We start from the raw sequence: 24,234 nt of genomic DNA, 5'->3' as shown, positions 1-24,234 counted from the left end.
TATAAACTTACACACGTCATAAATGTAACATCGTGTTAAATGTATTAGAAGACGAAAGGTGCAGTAGTCTTGGTTTAGACAGCCGCTCGTCAGTCAGTACTGAATCTCAGACTTCTACTGAGAGCTTTCAGCTCACGCTGTTCCACCACTGCAGGCAGGCCTATTGTACTCTCCCTCCTCCACGCCGTCCACCCACCGGCAGCACGTACACGCACACCACCTACCTCTGAAACACCTCCAGACCGGTGCATTACATCACACACATCACGACCAGACACTCAGCAGCCACGCCTCGCTCTTCCACCTCTCGCTTCCCTTTATCTGATACAGATGACTCGCCTGCTCTTCCTCAAAGGAGCATCTCTGCGGAAAATCCAGCCCACTCGAATTCCAGCGCTCTGATATATTGGGCTGATATTCATTTGGCATCAATTTAAAGTTTACAGTGTGAAAAAAGTACAGCAGCAGGAATTACTACACAAAATATGCATATAGATGAACATGTTTAAAGGGCCCGTGCTGTGGAAAACTGAATTTTCTCACTTTTTTGGAGTTTGACGTAGCGTCATCATCGTCATAGCGCCTTCCTGATGCTCACGGACGCTTTACAATCAAAGAACATGAACATATTAAACAATGAACAAGAAAAGAGCAGCACAGGTGAACGGAACAGCGATAACAGCAAAAACAAGTACGAGATTAACATGAAGACGGGGGGCGGCGTCCCGAGTAGACGGAAGAAGGTCCATAAGGTCATTTCCACACTTGTCCTGAATACTTGAGTCCACACCCTGGACTGGTGGGCCGGCTACAGCTGTTTTAGCTATGCTGCTTACTTGTGTCCATTTTTATAGACAACTGAGCGAGATTCAGTGACAGGAATCAAACCTATTGATCAGCTAATTGACCTCTCAGTGACTCTCTGTCTCAGAGAATCTCGGAGTCTTGGGGAATCAGGAGTCTTCCCTGCTCCAACACACCTGACTCAACTGCAGCTAACTACCGAGCTCGTTAATCAGGTGTGCTGGAGCAGGTAGAACACGGTGCTCTTCTCCCTGGGCCGAAAACCACAGAGCGAAAGCTACTCAACACGACAAACAACTGCTTTTACATCAGGACTCCAAATGCTCCTCTGCTGACAGTCTGCCAGGAGTTTTTCCAGCAATCAGAGTTGTGTTTGGAGCAGGCAGAGAAGAAGACCAATGGGTTCGTGCCACACGGGAATGATTTTAGGCGACCAATTAACACCAGCAGAAGTGATGAGTCAGAACATCAGCTCTTAGCGGAGCTTCCCAGAGCGGGAAACGGATGAAAATGATGATGAAACAACACTGGGCTGACACTAATGGACCAATTATCCTCAGCATCAGGACAGAAAGCAAAACAGATGGTAGTTTCACATCATTCACAGTGTTGCTGGCTTTGCCCCGAAAGTGTTCACTTTAAAAGCAGAGCAGCAATGAGCTTCAGGCTGAGAGTTCCCTCTCCATCAAAACTGACCAAACACCAACGTTCTCCAACCGCAGCAATGACCTTCAGGCTGAGAGTTCCCTCTCCATCAATACTGACCAAACACCAACGTTCTCCAACAGCAGCAATGACCTTCAGGCTGAGAGTTCCCTCTCCATCAAAACTGACCAAACACCAACGTTCTCCAACCGTAGCAGTGACCTTCAGGCTGAGAGATCCCTCTCCATCAATACTGACCAAACACCAACGTTCTCCAACCGTAGCAGTGACCTTCAGGCTGATAGATCCCTCTCCATCGATATTGATCAAACACCAACGTTTTCTGACCGCAGCAATGAGCTTCAGGCTGAGAGTTCCCTCTCCATCAATACTGACCAAACACCATCATTCCCCAACAAACACCATCATTCTCAACCACCATCATTCCCCAACAAACACCATCATTCTCAACCACCATCATTCCCCAACAAACACCATCATTCTCAACCACCATCATTCCCCAACAAACACCATCATTCTCAATCACCATCATTCCCCAACAAACACCATCATTCTCAACCACCATCATTCTCCGACAAACACCAGTATGATTTGTAGTCATTGTGATGCTGGGAGATGAAGATGAGAGTCATTTTCACTCTCCAGACTAAAGCTGCATATTTAACTCTTATGATCGTCCAGGAGCTGCTGGACTCTGAGCCAGTTTACTCCTCAGTAGCTCTGTGTCGTCTTCAGCGGTGGAGAGCTGTAGTTCGTCCCTCAGGAGTCTCTCACTGCAGGACGTGAAAGCTTGTTAGTCATGATCAGAAGCAGTTCTGTGTTTGTGTAGCTGAATGTTTTTGGAACGTTTAGTGTTTCAGATATTCATGCAGAACCGTGTCGGTCAGCTGCGCTTCTGTTAGCGCTCTGAATGTGAGCTGGAGCTCTGACCTTCTCTTCTCCTCCTGTGCTTCTCTCTCCTCAGGCCATCTATAAGATGGTGTCCTCAGTGATGAAGATGCCAGAGGACGAGTCCACGCCTGAGAAACGCACAGAGAAGATCTTCCGCCAGATGGACACAAATCGTGATGGTGGGTCCATCTTTCACTCTTATTCTCTCTGTCCATCTGTCTGTCCCTCTGGCTCAGTACCTCAGTCTTGGGAGGTGGGGGTGGTGGATAATACACAAATAAAGAGGGTGTATTAGTTTCATGTAGAGTTTTAAAAATGTATTTTATTTCACTACATCATTTTTTTTTTGGCTAAAATGCATCAAGAAGGCAATTTTAAAAAGAAATAGAAAATTTTATTTTATTTTTTACAGAAAAAATGGCCCAAAACGGCAAAACATCAAGCTTTTAATGGTCTTAACATCAAATTATTGCAAATTATAACATCCACTCAGCGCTGACGGCTTCACACAGCTGAAAAACACTGACCAGCTTAGTTTGTGTTTAATGTGAGCCCCTCTTAACTAAAATGGTCATTCAAGGGTTCTTTAGCAAAGACAATGGTTCTATAGAGAACCATGAGCACTCAAAGAACCATTTTCATGCTTAAAGGGTTCACTGTGTGGTGAAATGGTTCTTCAAACAGATGAAGAATGTGTTGTATATGGTTCTATAGTGCACCAAAAGGGTTCTTGTACTGTTACCAGTTTGACAACGTAACAGTAGAAGAACCCTTTTTGGTGCTGTATAGAACCATTTTCAAAAAGGTTCTGTATGCAACCATATACAACACATTCTCCATCAGTCTGAAGAACCATTTCTCCATGCAAAGAACCCTTTAACTCCTTAAAATCTCTTATTACATACTAAGGCTTATTATTCAGTAACTACAGGGACTTCAAGGCAAACTAGTTGAGCTATTCTTAGGTTATAGACGTGTGTAATAAAAACTGGCTTTTTAAGGGGTTAAGCATATAACAGGTCTATATGGAACTCATGGTTCTAAATATAACCCATACCTTTACCCATACTAAAGAACCCTTGAAGAACCGTCTTTTTTAAGCACTGCAGCCTAAAAGTGGAGTCCGGAATGCCGTATCTGAGAAACGGTAACTTTTCAGGAGAAGGAAAAACGTTCTTAACTTTGAATGGAAGTCAATGGAACTGTATTTTATTCCAAGTCATTTTGGGGCACTTCTCTTGCTGCGTTCATCATTAGATTTTAACACGACATAGATAAAATCTACTTTTTTCAAATTCTATCAAAAAATTGAAAAGCAGCTCGGTGGTCCTGTCTGACCTTTTGACCTCTGTGTTGTGCCTCAGGTAAGCTGTCTCTGGAGGAGTTTGTCGAAGGAGCGAAGAGTGACCCGTCCATCGTGCGGCTCCTGCAGTGTGACCCCAGCAGCGCGGGACAGTAAAGCCGGAAGGCGCCCCCTGCTGTTCCAAGCGTATTAATGCAGATCCTCTCCTATTAACTTAAATACAGATCAGATTCCCAGAGGAAACGTGTTGGTGGGATCCTCCTGGAGAGCAGGCGAGGGGCTTTCTGTCCAGAGAAGCATGTACACACATCACTCATCACTCCCCCGCCCACCCCTACCTCCCCCCACACACATTCATCCGGCCCCCCCGGCCCCCCAAGACACACACAAACAGACTCACTGACCCGCGGCTGCGTGTGTGTATATGCATCTCTTCGTCTCTGGGACTTTTTAAAGAGGAAATGAGCACAGTGAGGCAGTGAGGCAGTGACGCTGCGAGGCTGCGAGGCTGTGCTCGATGAGTTTGTCCAGTGTGAGTGGACAGAAGCCATTCGGACAGACTGGTGACGTCTAGTGTCGGAATAATGACTGAAGAGGTACGGAAAATAATCACCAAAAGGCCCAAATTTTACCACCCAAAACACCCGAGTTTGATTAATTATAGCGAATATGAAGCGCAGTCATCACAATTCCTTCTGCAGTTTCTCTGAAATTCAGAACTTTCCCACCTAATAACATTTCAGTAACATTTTTATTATGAGGAAAATGAATGAAATGCTCAAACTAAGGCTGGGCCGTCTTTGCCCAGATGACTTTTTTACTTGAAGGTTTTTTTGTGACATTAAATATATAACTTAATAAGAGTTTGGGTTAGATGAGTCCAGTGTAGCGGCGCTCCATTCAGGAGTGTCAAAGAAATAAAACAACATATACCAAAATTAGACTACGTGACTTTGAGGATACGTCAGAAACTCGTTTTATACTGTTAAAAGCGCAGTCTTCACACTTTATTTACAAGATCTAGCAGTAATATTGGGATCATTCCACACCAGCTCGCCCACATCATGGACTTCCGAAAAATTCAAGACAATTTTTTAATCTCTTTTATACAACCACGTCAAATTTTAAAAACGTGCTTCTAATAGTTGTTTAGTTATGATTTTTTAAAGTTTGCCCCATTAGGTCATAAATCCCATCTTTAATACTGAGTCTAGCTGCTTAAAGAAATATTAACTTGTTCTAAATACAAAAATAAACATAATGACAAATAATGTTTAACATTAAATCAGCGTATGTCTTATGTCAGAGCATGAAGTTAGAAGTGTAATATTTCAGGTCATTTAAAAAAATCTATATTATTTTTTATTTAATTAATTATTTTTTATTTCTCTGCTAGTTAATCAAATAATGCATGTTCAACAAATTAATACATCTTAAAAGGGTCATAGTACATGACCTACTACATGTAGTTCTGAATTAATGAGACTTTCCTTATTCAGGAAAAAAGTTTGGAGGACTTTATATTATTCCACAGGTTTGATAATAATATGGATATACTACGTGAAACCAAAATTTAGCAGAAATAAGAAACCAATAAACCTTCTATGAATGAATCTGTGTTGTATTTATGTCCAGTTAATATTTCAGCTCAGTTTAACGTTCTGTAAGCAATTAAATCAGTATTTAGCAGCGATTTGATACCTGATTTAACAAACTTTAAAAACTGCTAACTAAAAAACTATTTTGGACACATCTTTGAAACTTTGCATTGTTGCTTGACTTGAATAGAATTGTTTTCTTAAATTTGTTCCGTGGCATGATAAGCCAACTCTTAGGTGACGTGGTGTGGAATAACCCATCAGTGAATATAATGAATACGATTGCATCAGTAGACCGAAGTGAGTTTCTGGACATTCAGTCTTCGCATATAGAAGCAACTATTTCATTGATCATTGATGTCAACTTGACTGCTCCGACAGGGAGGACATTCAATAACGTGTTAGATGAAATATATACACATATATGTATGTGTGTGTGTATAGATATATATATACATTAGATATATATACATATACATATACATATAAATATACAAATAGGTGATATTTATTCTTTTACTTGGTGATCACTTTGTGGCAGGTTTGTCACACTACGAGAGATTTCTTTGTCATATTTTTTGTTTTCCTTTCAATTCAATGCAAATGTAATAATCATATGTACAGTATGTTCATATTTATGTAGGACTGTGAAGACGGTGAGAAGTGAAGACCACATATTTTGCTATGCACGTCTTTTAAACCCACACATTATTAAATCATCTGACACGTGCTTGCTTAGTTAGTTTTGGGCTACGAGGCTAATGCAGCTGACAAATACAGTCATATGCATAAGTTTAAACACCCCTGATCAAATAACATGTTGATTTTGTAGGTGTAAAGAAGTAACACATTGTCTCTGAAGAGCACACTTATATGGTATTTTTGGATTTAAAAAATTATATATATATACATTTTTTACATCTTTTTTCCCTTAACTCAAATAAATATTTCATATATAAAATATTAAATGTGCCATAAGTTTTTCAAAGGCCACATTTTATGTTTTACCCCCCCCCCCCCAATATGTTAGAATATGTTAAATTCCGTAAATAAACATTAATTCTGTTTTAAATTCTGCAGAACTGTGAACGTATTTACACTAAAAAAAAAAAACAACAATATAGAATCTGACCAGAAGTGCACAGACTTTTATTTAAAACAATTAAAAATGCAAAATAAACACCAAAAATGTGCAGGAAATTAAATAGGACATTGCACATTTATAGGGAATGAATATGAACCTGTAATATACATGCTTTATTCAAAGCGTGCATAAAAGCACAAGCTATCTATTTTTCAGCTTTTTAGTTTTTTGGGTTTTTTTTTTTTGTGTCTGATACTGTATGAAACACTTATCTATAAACATGGACTAAATTTGGGCTTCAGGGTCTCCGGAGCTGTTTTTACCCCTTTGCCTGTGCTTTTTAGCTACTTTAGCCTCGCAGCTCTAGAGCTAAAACTAAAGGAGCAAACTTCAGACACAAACATGGCCTGGCCGACTGTGTTTGGGGTAACTGGGAACTGTAGAGACATGATTTTCTGCTGAAATGTCCCTTTAAGCGCTGCAGTTTCCACTTTCATCTCCCCCGACTGCCCCATACGGCCACTAACTCATGTAAACACAACAACCCGAAGTCAGAGTACAGTATCAAACTGCGCATGTACAGTGTAAATAACGGAATAATGTGCGCGAGCGGCTGAATCCAGTATGTGAATTATGTCTCAGATGCTGTTTAATGTCATGTTTACTCCGTCACACCTCCATTCACTCAGTCTTCTGCACAGTAAGTGTGAATGAGGCTTTATGTTGGACCTAAACCACAATTACTGTCTTCAAAGGGGAATTCCACCCATTTTTTCAAAATTTTGAACTTTCCAAGTGAGAACTGTTCACAGTGGTGGTGATGGGAACCAGACGTCTCCCTCTAAAAGCTCCTCACAGAAAGTTCCTACATGAACTGGTTCTGAATTCACTGCCTGATGACCGAGACGCTGTTTTAATGATAGTTTTGAGAAGATTTTGGATCAAAACGTATTTTTAAAATCACATGCAACGAGTCGTGAGGCAACATAGTCTCTAAAAAACTTATTTTTAACAGATTTTCCACTATTTTGACCGCCAATATTCCATATAAAACTCAGAAGATACGAGTAGATTCGTGGGGGGGGTTTATAAAGTGAACGATTTTTAAAAATTCGTAAAAATCGGATGGAATTCCTCTTCAGAGTGACTGAATTCTGGCCTCGTTTTTGCTAAAATAAGCCCACCCAGCTCCCGCTTTTCCAACTATATGCTTTAATAGGCAGGCGTATGTGTGCATGCACGATGTTTGATGAGCGCCGTCTCGTTTTGCTAGTGTTTATCGGTGCGTACATCAGGCTCAGCGACGCGAGTGATCAAAAACAAAGGATTTGAGTGTAAATGCTGTTTCTTTCTGTTCATGTAAATATATGTACAGTAACACACACTCAGGGCTACAAGAGACTGTGCTTTAAATGAAGAGGAGATGCTGATAAATAACAATACAATCAAAACAAAAACACCCTAGAATCTTAAAATAATAATGACCACCTCAGTGACCGGCAGCTCTCAGAGCTCTGAATGTGGCTTTGAGTGAAAGGCCTGCTTTTATGATGCAGTATGAACGTTTGAAATGTTAATGTGCTTTTAAAAAAAAACAAAAAAAACCAAATAAACGAGGATTTCCTTTCTTGTTCTTATTTTATTTTTTTAATATTTCAATTCCAGTGTCCGGCATTTCACTTCTGAATCGTGCACGATAGCAGCAAAGTGGTCAAAGTGCCAAATCTAGAAATCATAACTGTACGAGGAGAAGCCAGTATTGTTTGGGTTTATACTGTATGATTGTTCACTATCGAACAAAATGTTTGTCATCATCATTTTGTAGTTTTTTTGTATGGTAACGTACTTTGTGTCCCTGTAGTTTTGGAAAACAGAGAGCGTCTGTTTTGGTTATAAATTAAAAGTCTTTAAAAAAGCAGGACTGTGTCTGTGTGAAGTTTGTTTGCTTTGGAAATGTTATGGTATGTAGACGTTTTTAGGGGACACTTGTCGGAGAGTTCTAAGAGACCGGCTGCATGTCTCCTCACAGAGAGCTTAACTAGGCCTGATTATATAGAGGCAGTGCAAGTGTGTTCACTGCCCCCTAGTGTGTGTGTGTTCACTAGTGTGTGTGTCTGTGAGGGTTTGACTGCACGGATGGGTTAAATGTGGAGGTCCAGTTCCTCAGTGTGCAAAACACAGTAGGCTGATGGTTCAGAACTCAGTTCAAAAAGCCCCAAAATGTCCCTGCTGAGCAGACCCTGTAAAAAATAAACATTTTGAGGTAACTGAACTTCAAATAATAATAAACAATAAAATAATAAACGCATCAAACAGATTGTTCTATTATCATACTATTTAAAAACTTCAAGTTAAATGAATAAAAGAATACAAACACACCTCATATATCTCTCTCTCTATATATATATATATATATATATATATATATATATATATATATATATATATATATAAATTCTAATGTAGAATTTAATGTTATATATACACAACATTTGGCAGACGCTCTTACCCAGAGCGACTTAGAACGGGATCATTTTACACAGGTAGGTGAAGGCAGTGTTAGGACTCTTCTTGCTATAGTGTAGGGTGGTTACCCAGGTGGGGGTTGAACCCCAGTCTACAGCATAGAAGGCAGAGGTGTTACCCACTACACTAACCAACCACCTAAACATACATATACATACACATACATACACGCACACATATACCTCATATCTTCAAATCTTCCAGTCCATGAAGTCCATGAAACCTGACTTATTACCCAGTTATTTTTGGGCCATTTATTTTGTTCCATTCATCATAAAATTTATGCAAAATATAAAAGGCAGCAGGCATTTCCAAACCACACAGACACAGAGAGAGCCCCGGCCCACCTTGCTGTGAGGTGACCGCGATACCCACTGTGCCACCGTGTCGCCCTTTTACTTCATGCACTGCTACTTTATACTTCTACTTATCTTGAGGGCCTCTCCATCAAAAGACTAAGCGCTCTGTAGCATTTAATAAACATTTAAATCTTAAATACAGACTGAGCATCTACAGCATCTACAGCATCTACAGCATCTACAACATCTACAGCTTCTACAGCATCTACAACATCTACAGCTTCTACAATATCTACAGCATCTACAGCATCTACAGCATCTACAACATCTACAGCTTCTACAGCATCTACAACATCTACAGCTTCTACAATACCTACAGCATCTACAGCATCTACAACATCTACAGCATCTACAGCATCTACAACATCTACAGCTTCTACAGCATCTACAACATCTACAGCTTCTACAATACCTACAGCATCTACAGCATCTACAACACCTACAGCATCTACAGCATCTACAATACCTACAGCATCTACAGCATCTACAACACCTACAGCATCTACAGCTTCTACAGCATCTACAACATCTACAGCATCTACAGCATCTACAACATCTACAGCATCTACAGTTTCTACAGCATCTAGAGCATCTACAGCATCTACAGCTTCTACAACATCTACAGCATCTACAGCTTCTACAGCATCTACAGTATCTACAGCTTCTACAGCATCTACAACATCTACAGCATCTACAACATCTACAGCTTCTACAGCATCTACAACATCTACAGCTTCTACAATACCTACAGCATCTACAGCTTCTACAACATCTACAGCATCTACAGCTTCTACAGCATCTACAGTATCTACAGCTTCTACAGCATCTACAACATCTACAGCATCTACAGCATCTACAGCATCTACAACATCTACAGCTTCTACAGCATCTACAACATCTACAGCTTCTACAGCATCTACAGCTTCTACAACATCTACAGCATCTACAACATTTACAGCATCTACAGTATCTACAGCTTCTACAACACCTACAGCATCTACAGTATCTACAACATTTACAGCATCTACAGTATCTACAGCATCTAGAGCATCTACAGTATCTACAGCATCTAGAGCATCTACATCTACAGTATCTACAGCATCTAGAGCATCTACAGCATCTACAACATCTACAGCTTCTACAACATCTACAGCATCTACAACATCTACAGCAGACCATCAAGATAAAGCACTACCAAAATTATTAAATGGATAATTCAGGTCCTGAAATCTGATTGGCTGAGCTGCATTCGAAGCCGTTGTGAAATCCACGACACACACACACACGACCACCTCACAGCAACTGAGCTTCGTATCACTGCTCCACAGCATGAATAACACCCTTGTGCTGTTAATGTATAATCTTCATATAAATGAGATACTGATGAAGTAAGAACCCGGTTCTGTTTAAACTGAGCGGCTGACAACTTATGTTCTTAACTAGAACCGGGCTGGTCAGCTGGCTAACAGAGCCAACAGCCTAAACAGCTCCATCATTAATATCACAGGCTGGACTTAAAGCACTGACCGTGTGATTTACTGTTGAACTGCAGTCTAAAAGACTAAAAATGTTGCATCAATGTTTTACACACTTATTATTAGTAATAACTAATTGTTTTCTGAAAAATTGTGTATTTTTATCATATTTTACGTTGGTTGCCGTTTTATAAAAGCAATAAGTCACTTGAGGCCGTGCATTACAGTGGTTTTATCACAGGGAGGGGGTTTTACTCTGCAGTGTGCCTAAGACCACCCCTCCCGTGATAAGATCACAGTAATTCCCAGCCTCCCGTGGATTATTGCTTATTATTGCTTTAGTGTTACTTATCAAACCCCAGAAAAACGAAACACCATGATACATGTTGTCATTGAGAAAACGTCTTCAAGTTTATTATGATATATTTTTTGCCCACCTTTTGGAAACAAAGCAATGTTAAAACATAAAGCAAACACAAAACTCACAAAACGTTTATTTACATACGCTGCATCAACAAGTGCCTCTGTACACAGCAGGGGAGGACAGCGGAGACGGGTGCCTTTAACTTGAAACTGTGTGTGTTGATATCCAAACAAGTGGGATGACTCCCAAAGGAGGAGCGGTTTGAATATTGAGTTACTATTATGCATTTTGCTCAGCCAGTTTAAAGGAATTCCAGCCATTCTTCAAAGTTTCTGTATTGTTCAATTGTAAACAGAGAGATTCAGAGGGTTTGGTGTGAAACGGTTCAGCCGTCTTTACAGTGGTGGTGATGGGAACCAGGCGTCGCCATGACTACAACACAGACATAGACACTTTATTTACCATCCAGAACCACCAGAGAACCTACACGAGTCTTCTGAGCTTATATGGAATGCTGATGATGGAAAACAGTGGAAAATCTGGAATAACGAGTTTTCTTTGGGGACTATTTTGCCGCACAGCGCCCTGCATGTCTCCCTCCACCATGAATGGAGTTGAAGTTCTCTAAACTCTCATAAAACAGCGTCTCAGTCATCAGGCAGTGAATTCAGAACCAGCTCATGTAGGAACTTTCTGTAGGAGCTTTTAGAGGGATGTCTGGTTCCTATCACCACCACTGTGAGCAGCTCTGACTCAGTGAGTTTATCTATAATGGAGCGTTTCACACCAAACCGCTCTGAACGGCTCTGTTTACATCTTAACCATTTAATTATGTAGGAATTAAAAAAAAAAAAGTGGAATTCCCCTTTTAGGGTGAGTCATGCTTTGTTTCTCTTATTATACTAGAAACATGTCTGCAAAACACTAGAGGGCGCCCAAGAGCGAGTCCTCAATGAGTGAATGGAGTTGAACGGCTATAACTTAAACTCAAAAGCTTTTAAACAATAAAACAGCGGTGCCAAAACATGTACCAATGTTATCACATATCATTCATCTATATAAAAAGTAATTAAGCATTTACAAACTACAACAACACAAAAGCTGGAGCCCATTCATTCTGGACTTGCTGAGGAGCGCCCTCTAGTGCCTGAACCCGAGGGACACTAGTGGCAGTTCTCCCCACTGCAGGTGTGCTGGTGTTTTCCTGATGTGGTGGACTTATTAAAAATGAAAACATATTTCACACACAGTGAGTGCAACAGATAAAAACACGGCTGTACCGTCTTCTAACCTGCACGTTCGTGAACGTTTAATCTGCAGGTTCGTGGATTAAAGCTGATACAGCGACACCAGCAGCCTGCTTTGACCATTCAGAACTACATGAGCCTTTATTTACTATCAATTTATGACTTCGTGTCTCCATTTAACGACCCACTGACTTTCCATGAGGAAATAATGACATTCTGAATTATGTCAAAACAATGACATTACATATTGCAAAAGTATTTATTTCACAATAAGTCAGAATATTGAGGAAACAAGTCATTATTCTGACACAGTAAGTCATGATTTCAAGAGACGTCGAAATGTTCAGAAAGCAAGCCATTATTCCAAGTTAATAAGTCAAAATTTTGAGAAAATAAGCCATTATTTCAAAGTATTTCATCAGAATTTAGAGAAAACAAGACATTTCAAAATAGCCAATCATAATTCAGTGATTTAGAGAAAATAAGCCATTACGTCAAAACACCCGGTCAAAATGTAGAGGGATTATTTGGAGATAATATGCCAAAATTTACAGAAAATAAGTCATTATTTCAATACTCAGTCAAAATTTAGAGTAAATAAGTCATAATTGTGACATAATTCAGCCAGAAACAGAAGAAAAGGTGATTTTCTCTGCTCCACCTGGAGGGAATGTGCTTCCACAAAGAAGGACTCCAAGATCCAAACAGCTTTCTACTCAATATAAATTAGGACAAGCTATGCTTTTCATGGCCAAAACAGGCTTTATGAAATGAGAAACCCACACAAACATGATCAAGCTACTGAAAATGAATGGACTGTCTCTGTTCCTCCCCCTGAAAATCCTTACATAAAACACTAAAGGCTGTGGTGAAGACGTGGAAATGCATTCGGAGCCAGCGTCGTGAGAAAAGAGAAGCATGTGCCGCTGCCATAGCGTCTAGCTTGTAGAACGTCCTGCTTGGAGAACGTCCTGCTTGTAGAACGTCCTGCTTGGAGAACGGCACTTTGCAAACGTGGAAGAGGCGAAATCGGTGTGAGTGCAGTGAACCTGCACTGGCGTTTGGAAGCGCCGCGCTTTTCACATGATATATTTCACACACAGTGAGTGCAACGACATAGAAGCATGGCTGTAACGTCTCCTAACCTACACGTGGTGAAGTGATGTCGCAGAGAGAATACAGTACACAGATATACAACAGAATTCACGTACACTAAAAACAATAAAAAACTGTACATGGCACAAATATCAGAATACATCTGTTAAAAAACAGCAGTCGTCCTGTAGAAATGTGGCTGATTCGGGGATGAGGGAGCGTAAGAGGAGTAAATGCTGAAGTCTGTGATATAAATACACTTATATTTGAGGCAAATTCACTGTTCGGACTGCTGCCATGAGCCAAGTGAGGGCTTCTAACTTCAACCAGAACTGATGTGAACAGAAGAAATAAAGCTGGGTTGAAGGATCAGAGCATCACTAATAACAGTCCAGTAAGGCTCAACATCATCTCTGCTTCCCTGAACTGAGAAGATCAACAGAACACCTGTTAACTTGAATCGCACCTGTAACAGACGTCAGTGGGCAGATGCTTAACACGTTTTCGCTTAACATGAATCTTTCAGCACGGAGTGCGTTTACATGCACTCAATAACCTGATCGCTGCAGAAGATCAGACAGTAATCAGATAACGGGGAAACTCCAGGTCTACAGGAGTCAGACAGTAATCAGATAACGGGGAAACTCCAGGTCTACAGGAGTCAGACAGTAATCAGATAACGGGGAAACTCCAGGTCTACATGAGTCAGACAGTAATCAGATAAAGGGGGAACTCCAGGTATACAGGAGTCAGACAGTAATCAGATAATGGGGAAACTCCAGGTCTACAGGAGTCAGACAGTAATCAGATAATGGGGAAACTCCAGGTCTACAGGAGTCAGACAGTAATCAGATAACGGGGAAACTCCAGGTCTACATGAGTCAGACAGTAATCAGATAATGGGGAAACTCCAGGTCTACATGAGTCAGACAGTAATCAGATAATGGGGAAACTCCAGGTCTACAGGAGTCAGACAGTAATCAGATAATGGGGAAACTCCAGGTCTACATGAGTCAGACAGTAATCAGATAATGGGGAAACTCCAGGTCTACAGGAGTCAGACAGTAATCAGATAACGGGGAAACTCCAGGTCTACAGGAGTCAGACAGTAATCAGATAACGGGGAAACTCCAGGTCTACAGGAGTCAGACAGTAATCAGATAATGGGGAAACTCCAGGTCTACATGAGTCAGACAGTAATCAGATAATGGGGAAACTCCAGGTCTACAGGAGTCAGACAGTAATCAGATAATGGGGAAACTCCAGGTCTACAGGAGTCAGACAGTAATCAGATAGTGGGGAAACTCCAGGTCTACAGGAGTCAGACAGTAATCAGATAATGGGGAAACTCCAGGTCTACACGAGTCAGACAGTAATCAGATAATGGGGAAACTCCAGGTCTACAGGAGTCAGACAGTAATCAGATAATGGGGAACCTCCAGGTCTACATGAGTCAGACAGTAATCAGATAATGGGGAAATTCCAGGTCTACATGAGTCAGACTGTAATCAGATAATGGGGAAACTCCAGGTCTACAGGGGTCAGACAGTAATCAGATAATGGGGAAACTCCAGGTCTACATGAGTCAGACAGTAATCAGATAATGGGGAAACTCCAGGTCTACAGGAGTCAGACAGTAATCAGATAATGGGGAAACTCCAGGTCTACATGAGTCAGACAGTAATCAGATAACGGGGAAACTCCAGGTCTACATGACTCAGACAGTAATCAGATAATGGGGAAACTCCAGATCTACATGAGTCAGACAGTAATCAGATAATGGGGAAACTCCAGGTCTACATGAGTCAGACAGTAATCAGATAATGGAGAAACTCCAGGTCTACATGAGTCAGACAGTAATCAGATAATGGGGAAACTCCAGGTCTACATGAGTCAGACAGTAATCAGATAATGGGGAAACTCCAGGTCTACATGAGTCAGACAGTAATCAGATAATGGAGAAACTCCAGGTCTACATGAGTCAGACAGTAATCAGATAATGGGGAAACTCCAGGTCTACATGAGTCAGACAGTAATCAGATAATGGGGAAACTCCAGGTCTACAGGAGTCAGACAGTAATCAGATAATGGGGAAACTCCAGGTCTACAGGAGTCAGACAGTAATCAGATAATGGGGAAACTCCAGGTCTACATGAGTCAGACAGTAATCAGATAATGGGGAAACTCCAGGTCTACATGAGTCAGACAGTAATCAGATAATGGGGAAACTCCAGGTCTACATGAGTCAGACAGTAATCAGATAACGGGGAAACTCCAGGTCTACATGAGTCAGACAGTAATCAGATAATGGGGAAACTCCAGGTCTACAGGAGTCAGACAGTAATCAGATAATGGGGAAACTCCAGGTCTACAGGAGTCAGACAGTAATCAGATAACGGGGAAACTCCAGGTCTACAGGAGTCAGACAGTAATCAGATAATGGGGAAACTCCAGGTCTACAGGAGTCAGACAGTAATCAGATAACGGGGAAACTCCAGGTCTACAGGAGTCAGACAGTAATCAGATAACGGGGAAACTCCAGGTCTACATGAGTCAGACAGTAATCAGATAACGGGGAAACTCCAGGTCTACATGAGTCAGACAGTAATCAGATAACGGGGAAACTCCAGGTCTACATGAGTCAGACAGTAATCAGATAATGGGGAAACTCCAGGTCTACACGAGTCAGACAGTAATCAGATAACGGGGAAACTCCAGGTCTACATGAGTCAGACAGTAATCAGATAATGGGGAAACTCCAGGTCTACATGAGTCAGACAGTAATCAGATAATGGGGAAACTCCAGGTCTACATGAGTCAGACTGTAATCAGATAATGGGGAAACTCCAGGTCTACAGGAGTCAGACAGTAATCAGATAATGGGGAAACTCCAGGTCTACATGAGGTGGTCATAGTGTTACACCTGACATCTGGTACATCATCTAGAAGATGAAGAATTTTTAAATCCTTTTCGTTGAGCATGTATTTGGTTTCAGTGATGCTCCAAAAGTGTTTTGTCTCACAGAAAATGAGCAAAGGCCAAGAAATCTGAGGTGGAAATAATAAATCACGCCATTTTTTCTTCTGAAAATTTGAAAACACCACACAAGGGTTCATTTCAAATCTGCATTATGTACAATCGCGTAATGAATCCATTCAGCAACTGCCCATTGATTTATAAGTGCTGTTTGAGTCAACAGGTTTTCCGCTGCAGAGAGGAGTCTGTAAGCTGCAGACTGAGCTCTACATGTGATTCACAGAGTCTGATCTAAAACCACAGTGGGTTTGTGTGCAGCCTGCTTTGACCACTCTGAACTGCATGAGCCTTTATTTATTTTGTTTTGACTCCGTATCTGCAAATAATGACTTTCTACGAGGAAATAATGACATATTTATCAAAATAAAGTGAAAATAATGACATTTCATTTTGCACTATTTATTTCACAAGTCACAATTTTGAAGAAACGACATTATTTTGACTTAGTAAGTCATATTTCAAGACAATAAGTCACAATTTAGAGAAAATAATTCATTATTTTAAAAGTACTAAGTTAAAATTATGAGTAAATAAATACTCAGTCCAAATTTACAGAAAATAAGACAATATTCCAAAATATTCAAAATTTAGAGTAAGACATTATTCCAAAATATTCCGTCAAAATTTAGAGTAAGACATTATTCCAAAATATTCCGTCAAAATTTAGAGTAAGACATTATTCCAAAATACTCGGTCAAAATTTAGAGTAAGACATTATTCCAAAATACTCTGTCACAATTTAGAGTTAGACATTATTCCAAAATACTCGGTCAAAATTTAGAGTAAGACATTATTCCAAAATACTCGGTCAAAATTTAGAGTAAGACATTATTCCAAAATACTCAGTCAAAATTTAGAGTAAGACATTATTCCAAAATACTCGGTCAAAATTTATAGTAAGACATTATTCCAAAATACTCAGTCAAAATTTAGAGTAAGACATTATTCCAAAATACTCAGTCAAAATTTAGAGTAAGACATTATTCCAAAATACTCAGTCAAAATTTAGAGTAAGACATTATTCCAAAATACTCGGTCAAAATTTAGAGTAAGACATTATTCCAAAATACTCAGTCAAAATTTAGAGAAAATAAGGAATTATTTTGAGATGCCAAGTCAAAATAAGTCATAATGCTGCCAGAAACCGGGAAGAAAAAAAAAGTGAATTTTCTCTGCTAATGATCTTCCTTAAAGAATGACTCCAAGGGTCTGAACAGATTTCTACTCAATATAAATTATTACAAGCTATGCTTTTCATATGGTCAAAACAGGCTTTATGAAATGGGAAAACCTCATAAACTTTATTAAGCTACTGAAAATGAATGGACTGGACTGTCTCTGTTCCTCCCCCTGAAAATCCCTACATAAAACACTAAAGGCTGTGGTGAAGACGTGGAAATGCATTCGGAGTCCTGAACATGGTCAAACGGAGTGGTACGTCCTTGAAATGCCAGAACTAAATGACACATCATGTTTTTTGACTTACTGGACTGGAGAAGTTCTTCTGTTTCAGTTCCAGTGCTGAATGCTGACCGCTGAGTGGAGGGCGTCCGTTTCAGCTACAGGTCATCCCGTGATCGTCCCTCAGCGCGACCGATAAACCAGTTAAATGCAGGCTCATAAACAAAGAGTGCACTTCAAACCTGATGAACACAGTTTCCCTCCTTAGTTCCAGTGTAGCTGATCAGACGAGGTTCGGTGCTTCTTTAGTTTTAGCACTGGAGGCAACTACGAGGCTAATGCAGTTAACAAGTGTGGGATGCTTATAGGGAAAGTGGATCACAGCTGAAAACAACAGCAGTCGTCTCAAAGTATATAAGTAAATAAATATATATAATTTTAGCAGGAAGGGCAGCTAATACATATATCACTGCTTACGGAACAAAATCTTTTATCTCCATTTTTGTCGTTTTTCAGTTTTTGACATAATGTAATAATGTCCATTGCCCTTTACAATCTGTATAGATTTCATGATGAATGGACCAATAGAAACGGCCCAAAATGACTTGCAAAATATTCTGGTTCCATTGACTTCCATTAAAAGTGAAGTAGGTTTTTTCCTTCTCCTGTAAAGCCATCGTTTTGGAGATACGAGGTTTTGTCCCGACAATAGTGAGATATATATATATATATAGAGAGAGAGAGAGAGAGAGGTCATTAGCTGCCCTTCAGAAGCTCACATTTACTATTTCAGTGGTCATCAGTATGACATGATAATCTGATAATCTGATGCTCAGGTGGCTTTGATGGGACAAAACGCAGCCTGGAAAAGGTCTTTTTTCGCTTTCTTTTGTTTTTCTATCGTCAATATGACGCTTATTTTGTGTTACTGGAACAGTATAAAGAGCAGAGGATGTTCAATGTTCAAAGAAGACGACTATGATGCTGCAGCTGAGGAACTGGACCTGCTGGCCTTCTTGAGGACATAAAAGTCCTGGAGCCTAATTGAGAGAAAACAGTCGCACTATTGGTCAGAAAACGGAGACATTTCCCCCAAACGGTCATCGACGCTGCTGGTGCTGCGGTTTTCAGCGGCAGCATGGTTTCCGTTACTAATCAGCCACATCGAAGCACATGAAATCAAACCTTTTCTTTCTCTCTGATATGCTTCAGCGTTCTATAGGCTCTGCTGTTGGAAGCCTGAAGAGTTTGAAGTGTCAAGGGTTCTTTAGTCAAGAAAATATATAGAAGCATGAAAACTCAAATAACCCTTTGCATAATGAAAGGTTCTTTGCATCATGACACAGTTCTTCAGACGGATGGAGAATGTGCTGTAGATGGTTCTACGCAGAACCTTTTTTAAAAATGGTTCTATATAGCATCAAAAAGGGTTCCGCTACTGTACACTCTTAAAAAAGATTGAAAGGTTTGAAGGTTGAAGGGTTTTTTAGCACAGAAACTGCTTCTATATAGAACCATGAACACTCAAAGAACCCTATGATCGGATCAGACTGATGGAGAATGTGCTGTAGATGGTTCTATACAGAACCTTTGCGAAAGGGGTTCTATATAGCACCCAAAAGAGTTTTTCTACTAATACGATGTCAAGCTTGTAACAATATAAAGACCCCTTTTTGGGGATATAGAACCTTTTTATAAATAGTTCTATATGTTCTAGGTTTTCAGAAGGGGGGTGGGGGGATGGGGGGTTACACCTACTACAGGTCACTGTAATTTAACCACAGCTGTGAGCCACATTAGCCTCATAGCTCAGTGTCTCGGCTGATCGGCTACATCTGTGTCAACAGGTGTGAAACTGTGCAAATCAATGTGGGCTCAGTGTTCAGCGCTGACTCTGCAGTGGCTCTGTGAGGACGAAGCGGCTCTAACCAGCACTGTGAGGTCCTTCAGCCTTCATGTTCTGTACACGTGTCCGCTCAATGGTCAGTGAGCGTTTATATCTCCAGCAGAGTGATTTTGTAGGCGTCCGCGTAGCTCTCGATGCTCAGGATGAACGTGTCCTCGTTGGAGTAGTGCTCCACGATGTTATCGTCCATGTTCACCAGGATCCTGCGAGAAACAGAGCTCAGCTAATTAACCTTCAGAACCTTCAGTAGAAGCTAAATCACTCAAATCTGTAGGTTTATATGAATTACGCTCGTACGCAGAGGTTTGTGAGTCCCGGTCAAATTCCATGTTGTTGTAGATATGACCATATGACCATTTATTTACCAAATTCAACATATCTGAGAAAATATATACAACATATCAAATAAAAAACATCATTTTTGCACAGCGATGTTATTCTTTCTGTTTCCAGTGTGTCAAATTCCGTGAATAAACGCTGACTGTGCAGTAAAATGTGCCGAAGTGTGTCTCTGTAGAGGATGTGTTCATTATTTACACTCAAATCAACAACAACATGGAATCTGACCAGGGGGGCGCAAACTTTTGCACTCAGCTGTACATTTAACTCGGCTTCAAACAGGTGGAGATTCTAAACCTTCGATTTGATTTGCGTTTGCACACAGACGAGCAGATATTTTATGATCTGACGTATTTATTACTTATTTTAATCAAATTCACAATTTTTACATTCTTTACAATTTTGCTGTTTTTGTCATTTTTCGACCTATAAAAGCCCAAAAACTTCAGAAGTGCAGACTCAAGCCTGGAAATCAAATATTATGTATATTCATTTCTAATTAGTTCATTATTTAATTACGTATAAATGAGCGTGAAATGAAAAAACCCAACAAAAATTACTACAAATTATGCTGAGATTAATGCCGCATGATTTTCAGTCAAAAATAATGAAGCCAACAGAAATTTTCAGGGGAAAATAATCAAGAATGGAATTTTTTCTTGGCTGAAAGACAAAAAATGTTGAACATTTTGACTGAAAAAAAACAAAGGAAAACGAGTCATTTTAATGATAACTAGATTAGAACTAGCTGGACTACAAGAGTGCTTGAAAAGAGCTGTAAGTGTGTGTGTGTGTGTGTGTGTGGTGTTTGTGTGTGTCTGTGTGGTGTGCTTGTGTGTGTGTGTGTTTGTGTGTGGTGTGTTTGTGTATGTGTTTGTGTGTCTCTGTGTGGTGTGTGTGTGGTGTGTGTGTCTGTGTGGTTTGCTTGTGTGTGTGTGTGTTTGTGTGTGGTGTGTTTGTGTATGTGTGTCTCTGTGTGGTGTGTGTGTGTGGTGTGTGTGTCTGTGTGGTGTGTGTGTGTGTATGTGGTGTGCGTGTATGTTTGTGTGTGTGTGTCTGTTTGTGTGTGTGTGTGGTGTGTGTGTGTGTGTGAGAGGGAGAGATGTATGTGTTGGGGGGGTCATTCAAATGAACTGTCTGTTATCATGCAGCTCTTAGTGGAGAAGCCTTGTTTGAGTCTGATTTACACCTTCTGAACAAACAGTCATAACTCCGGAAATGTTTACTCTATCGCTTAACCGGATAGATTGTGTGAGATGAGACCCCTTGAGGATTAAATTGGTATAACATTGTGTGTATTGAGAAGAAAATGTCTGAGTTATGACAAGTTAAAAACCGAGAAAATCTTGAAATAAGCAGATTCTGATTTTGAGAAATTTACATGGGAGTGAATGGGGCAGTTTTCTGTGCCTAGTGCCAAACAAATGCTTATAACTCAAAAGCTAATTAATAACATGATGAGATATTTTGAGGTTTCAGAAAGGACAAGTTTCTCTACTATTTAAAACTGAAATGGAGTTTCTGGGTGAAAGTTTAAGGATTTTAAAGCAGATTCTCTGCGTGATCAGCTGAGTCTGTGAGACTGAGTGGCCTGCTGTGACGTCACCGATGTCAGTTAGAATCTGAAGTTCTGAACTTTCCGCCGTTAAATATATTTATTTGTACGTGTTTTTATGTTTTTTATATGTAGTTTTAACAAAGTTTACAGAAATTCTAAATGGTACTGACTTCTGTGTTTTGCTTTGTATTTTGCATTAACCATAAGCTGTCAGATCATAACTGCATTTCCACAGAGTAGCAATACCTACAGCCCTCGCTTTCATCTGTTAAAGCTTCATTTGATCAGATTTTAAATGAAGACACTGGAACACAAACTCATATCTAAAGGTATCAGACACAGAAGCGCATCAGACAAGATTATGGCTGTTTTCATACATTTTCAGATGGATTTGATAAACATATTTACACATGTTTATTTATGTCTGTGTAATATTTCCCCTTACATTTTAAAAAATAAAATAAATACATTTTAAAATATATTTTGTTAATATGGCAAAATATTCTGAAATAAATATTTGGAATGTATTTGAAATATATAAAAATACATGTCCATAGATGTTTTTAATTAATCTAATTTCAGTGTTAATCTCTCACCCTTTCTTGCTCTTCTTGTAGATCTTGGCGATCCTCTCCACAGGCACGCCGTACTTCTCTGAGATCTGTGGACACGAAGCACAATTACACCATCCGTTCATCTCGAGGGCTGATCAATAACTCAATAATTCATCATTAATCAATGTTGAACATTAACATTCAGAAAAAGTACATTTATATGTGCTCGGCTGTTTCGTCAAGTGCTGCTTCAAAGCCATAATAAAGCTTCAGCTGTTTTTTATTGATGTCAACCTTCATTATCATTATGACTACAGCTGAGTGAAGAGCGCCCCCTACGGGAAGGGTTACTTACTGCATCCATGAGGCCTCGGAGGGTGGGGGAACGCAGCATCAGAGCGTCAAACACCTCATCGCACTCCTTCCTCACGTACAGGAGCACTGAACACAGACACACAGAGTCGCCCGGCTGATTAAAGCGAGATGTTAAAGAGTGACGTTTACCCAGTTTAGCCCAGACACACTCATCATCTCTCACCTCTCTTCTGTGTCTCCTCTTTGGCCTGTTTATGAGGGGAGGGGCAGTAATCATCGTCAGCTGGCCGGAACATCCTCTTCACCAGCACGCTCCTGTCACCATAACACCAGGCATCAGTCTCTCTACTGCACAACCAAACCAGCCAATCACACGCTCATACCGGCCCATACTGCTGATTCCACAGGCACCCGGATATTTTGGAAAATTTGGGTTTTTTTTCTCTGTTTTGCCCTTTTATCCACATGATGAGTGAATTATTTACTATGGTCATCACATCTTCATTGGTATGATGCTGATTTTGAGATCTTCTTCTTTTTGAGTCTGTATGTGTGACGTTAATACAGACAATACAGCAGAGGTCACTAATAGGTGGACCGCGCTCCAAGTCCGGACCCAGAAGATGTCCTATCCGGACCTGGACCTGTAACCGATAAACTATTTTGACGGGGTGGTCCTGTTTTAATCACCGTAACTTTTCTACCCTTTACTGTAGCTTTAGTGGCCCGGGAAACTCGCAGACCAATCGCATGCCTGTAAATATCAGACGTGACGCTACTCAGCCAATCAGATCTGTGCATTACGATGAGCTCTGAGACTCGAGTGAGTGACGCCACACAGGGGAGGGCCGAGGAGAGAAACAGCAGTCAGAGAAGAAAGTGAGTCAGAGGGAAGTTATTCCACATGACGTGATCTAAAAAGAGGAAACTGACAGTAAATGTTGGTGAAATCTGACCGAACTGGACTTTATTTGATCTGATATTCAGTAAATGTTGTTGAAATCTGACCGAACTGGACTTTATTTGATCTGATATTCAGTAAATGTTGGTGAAATCTGACCGAACTGGACTTTATTTGATCTGATGTTCAGTAAATGTTGTTGAAATCTGACCGAACTGGACTTTATTTGATCTGATGTTCAGTAAATGTTGGTGAAATCTGACCGAACTGGACTTTATTTGATCTGATGTTCAGTAAATGTTGGTGAAATCTGACCGAACTGGACTTTATTTGATCTGATGTTCAGTAAATGTTGGTGAAATCTGACCGAACTGGACTTTATTTGATCTGATGTTCAGTAAATGTTGTTGAAATCTGACCAAACTGGACTTTATTTGATCTGATGTTCAGTAAATGTTGTTGAAATCTGACCGAACTGGACTTTATTTGATCTGATGTTCAGTAAATGTTGTTGAAATCTGAATGAACTGGACTTTATTTGATCTGATGTTCAGTAAATGTTGGTGAAATCTGACCGAACTGGACTTTATTTGATCTGATGTTCAGTAAATGTTGGTGAAATCTGACCGAACTGGACTTTATTTGATCTGATGTTCAGTAAATGTTGGTGAAATCTGACCGAACTGGACTTTATTTGATCTGATGTTCAGTAAATGTTGGTGAAATCTGACCGAACTGGACTTTATTTGATCTGATGTTCAGTAAATGTTGGTGAAATCTGACCGAACTGGACTTTTTTGATCTGATGTTC

The 24,234-nt window shown here is 40.1% G+C and overlaps 2 protein-coding genes across 7 annotated transcripts in view; one reads left to right on the top strand and one right to left on the bottom strand.

Annotated features, from left to right (window-relative positions):
* The window catches only part of ncaldb (neurocalcin delta b), a 38,766-nt gene extending 30,502 nt beyond the window's left edge, over window positions 1-8,264 (top strand). For all 6 annotated transcript variants that reach the window (XM_017716947.2, XM_037535439.1, XM_037535443.1 and 3 more), the window contains exons 3-4: window positions 2,435-2,540; window positions 3,726-8,264. In XM_017716947.2, coding sequence (XP_017572436.2) covers window positions 2,435-2,540; window positions 3,726-3,820 — 201 coding nt within the window. In that variant the 3' untranslated portion in view covers window positions 3,821-8,264. The remainder of the gene's footprint in view (window positions 1-2,434; window positions 2,541-3,725) is intronic.
* Window positions 8,265-19,494: 11,230 nt separating this feature from the next.
* Window positions 19,495-24,234, bottom strand: part of grhl2b (grainyhead-like transcription factor 2b) — a 44,611-nt gene continuing 39,871 nt past the window's right edge. Inside the window, exons 13-16 of the mRNA XM_017716956.1 lie at window positions 22,746-22,837; window positions 22,563-22,648; window positions 22,250-22,314; window positions 19,495-19,959 (exon numbers count right to left, since the gene is read on the bottom strand). Of these exons, the coding sequence (XP_017572445.1) occupies window positions 19,845-19,959; window positions 22,250-22,314; window positions 22,563-22,648; window positions 22,746-22,837 (358 nt within the window). The 3' untranslated portion in view covers window positions 19,495-19,844. The remainder of the gene's footprint in view (window positions 19,960-22,249; window positions 22,315-22,562; window positions 22,649-22,745; window positions 22,838-24,234) is intronic.

This window comes from Pygocentrus nattereri, chromosome 27, assembly GCF_015220715.1.
Source record: "Pygocentrus nattereri isolate fPygNat1 chromosome 27, fPygNat1.pri, whole genome shotgun sequence".
Lineage (NCBI taxonomy): Eukaryota > Metazoa > Chordata > Actinopteri > Characiformes > Serrasalmidae > Pygocentrus > Pygocentrus nattereri.
Note: the sequence above shows the minus strand (reverse complement) of the source record. Positions and strands in the feature narration are given on the sequence as shown.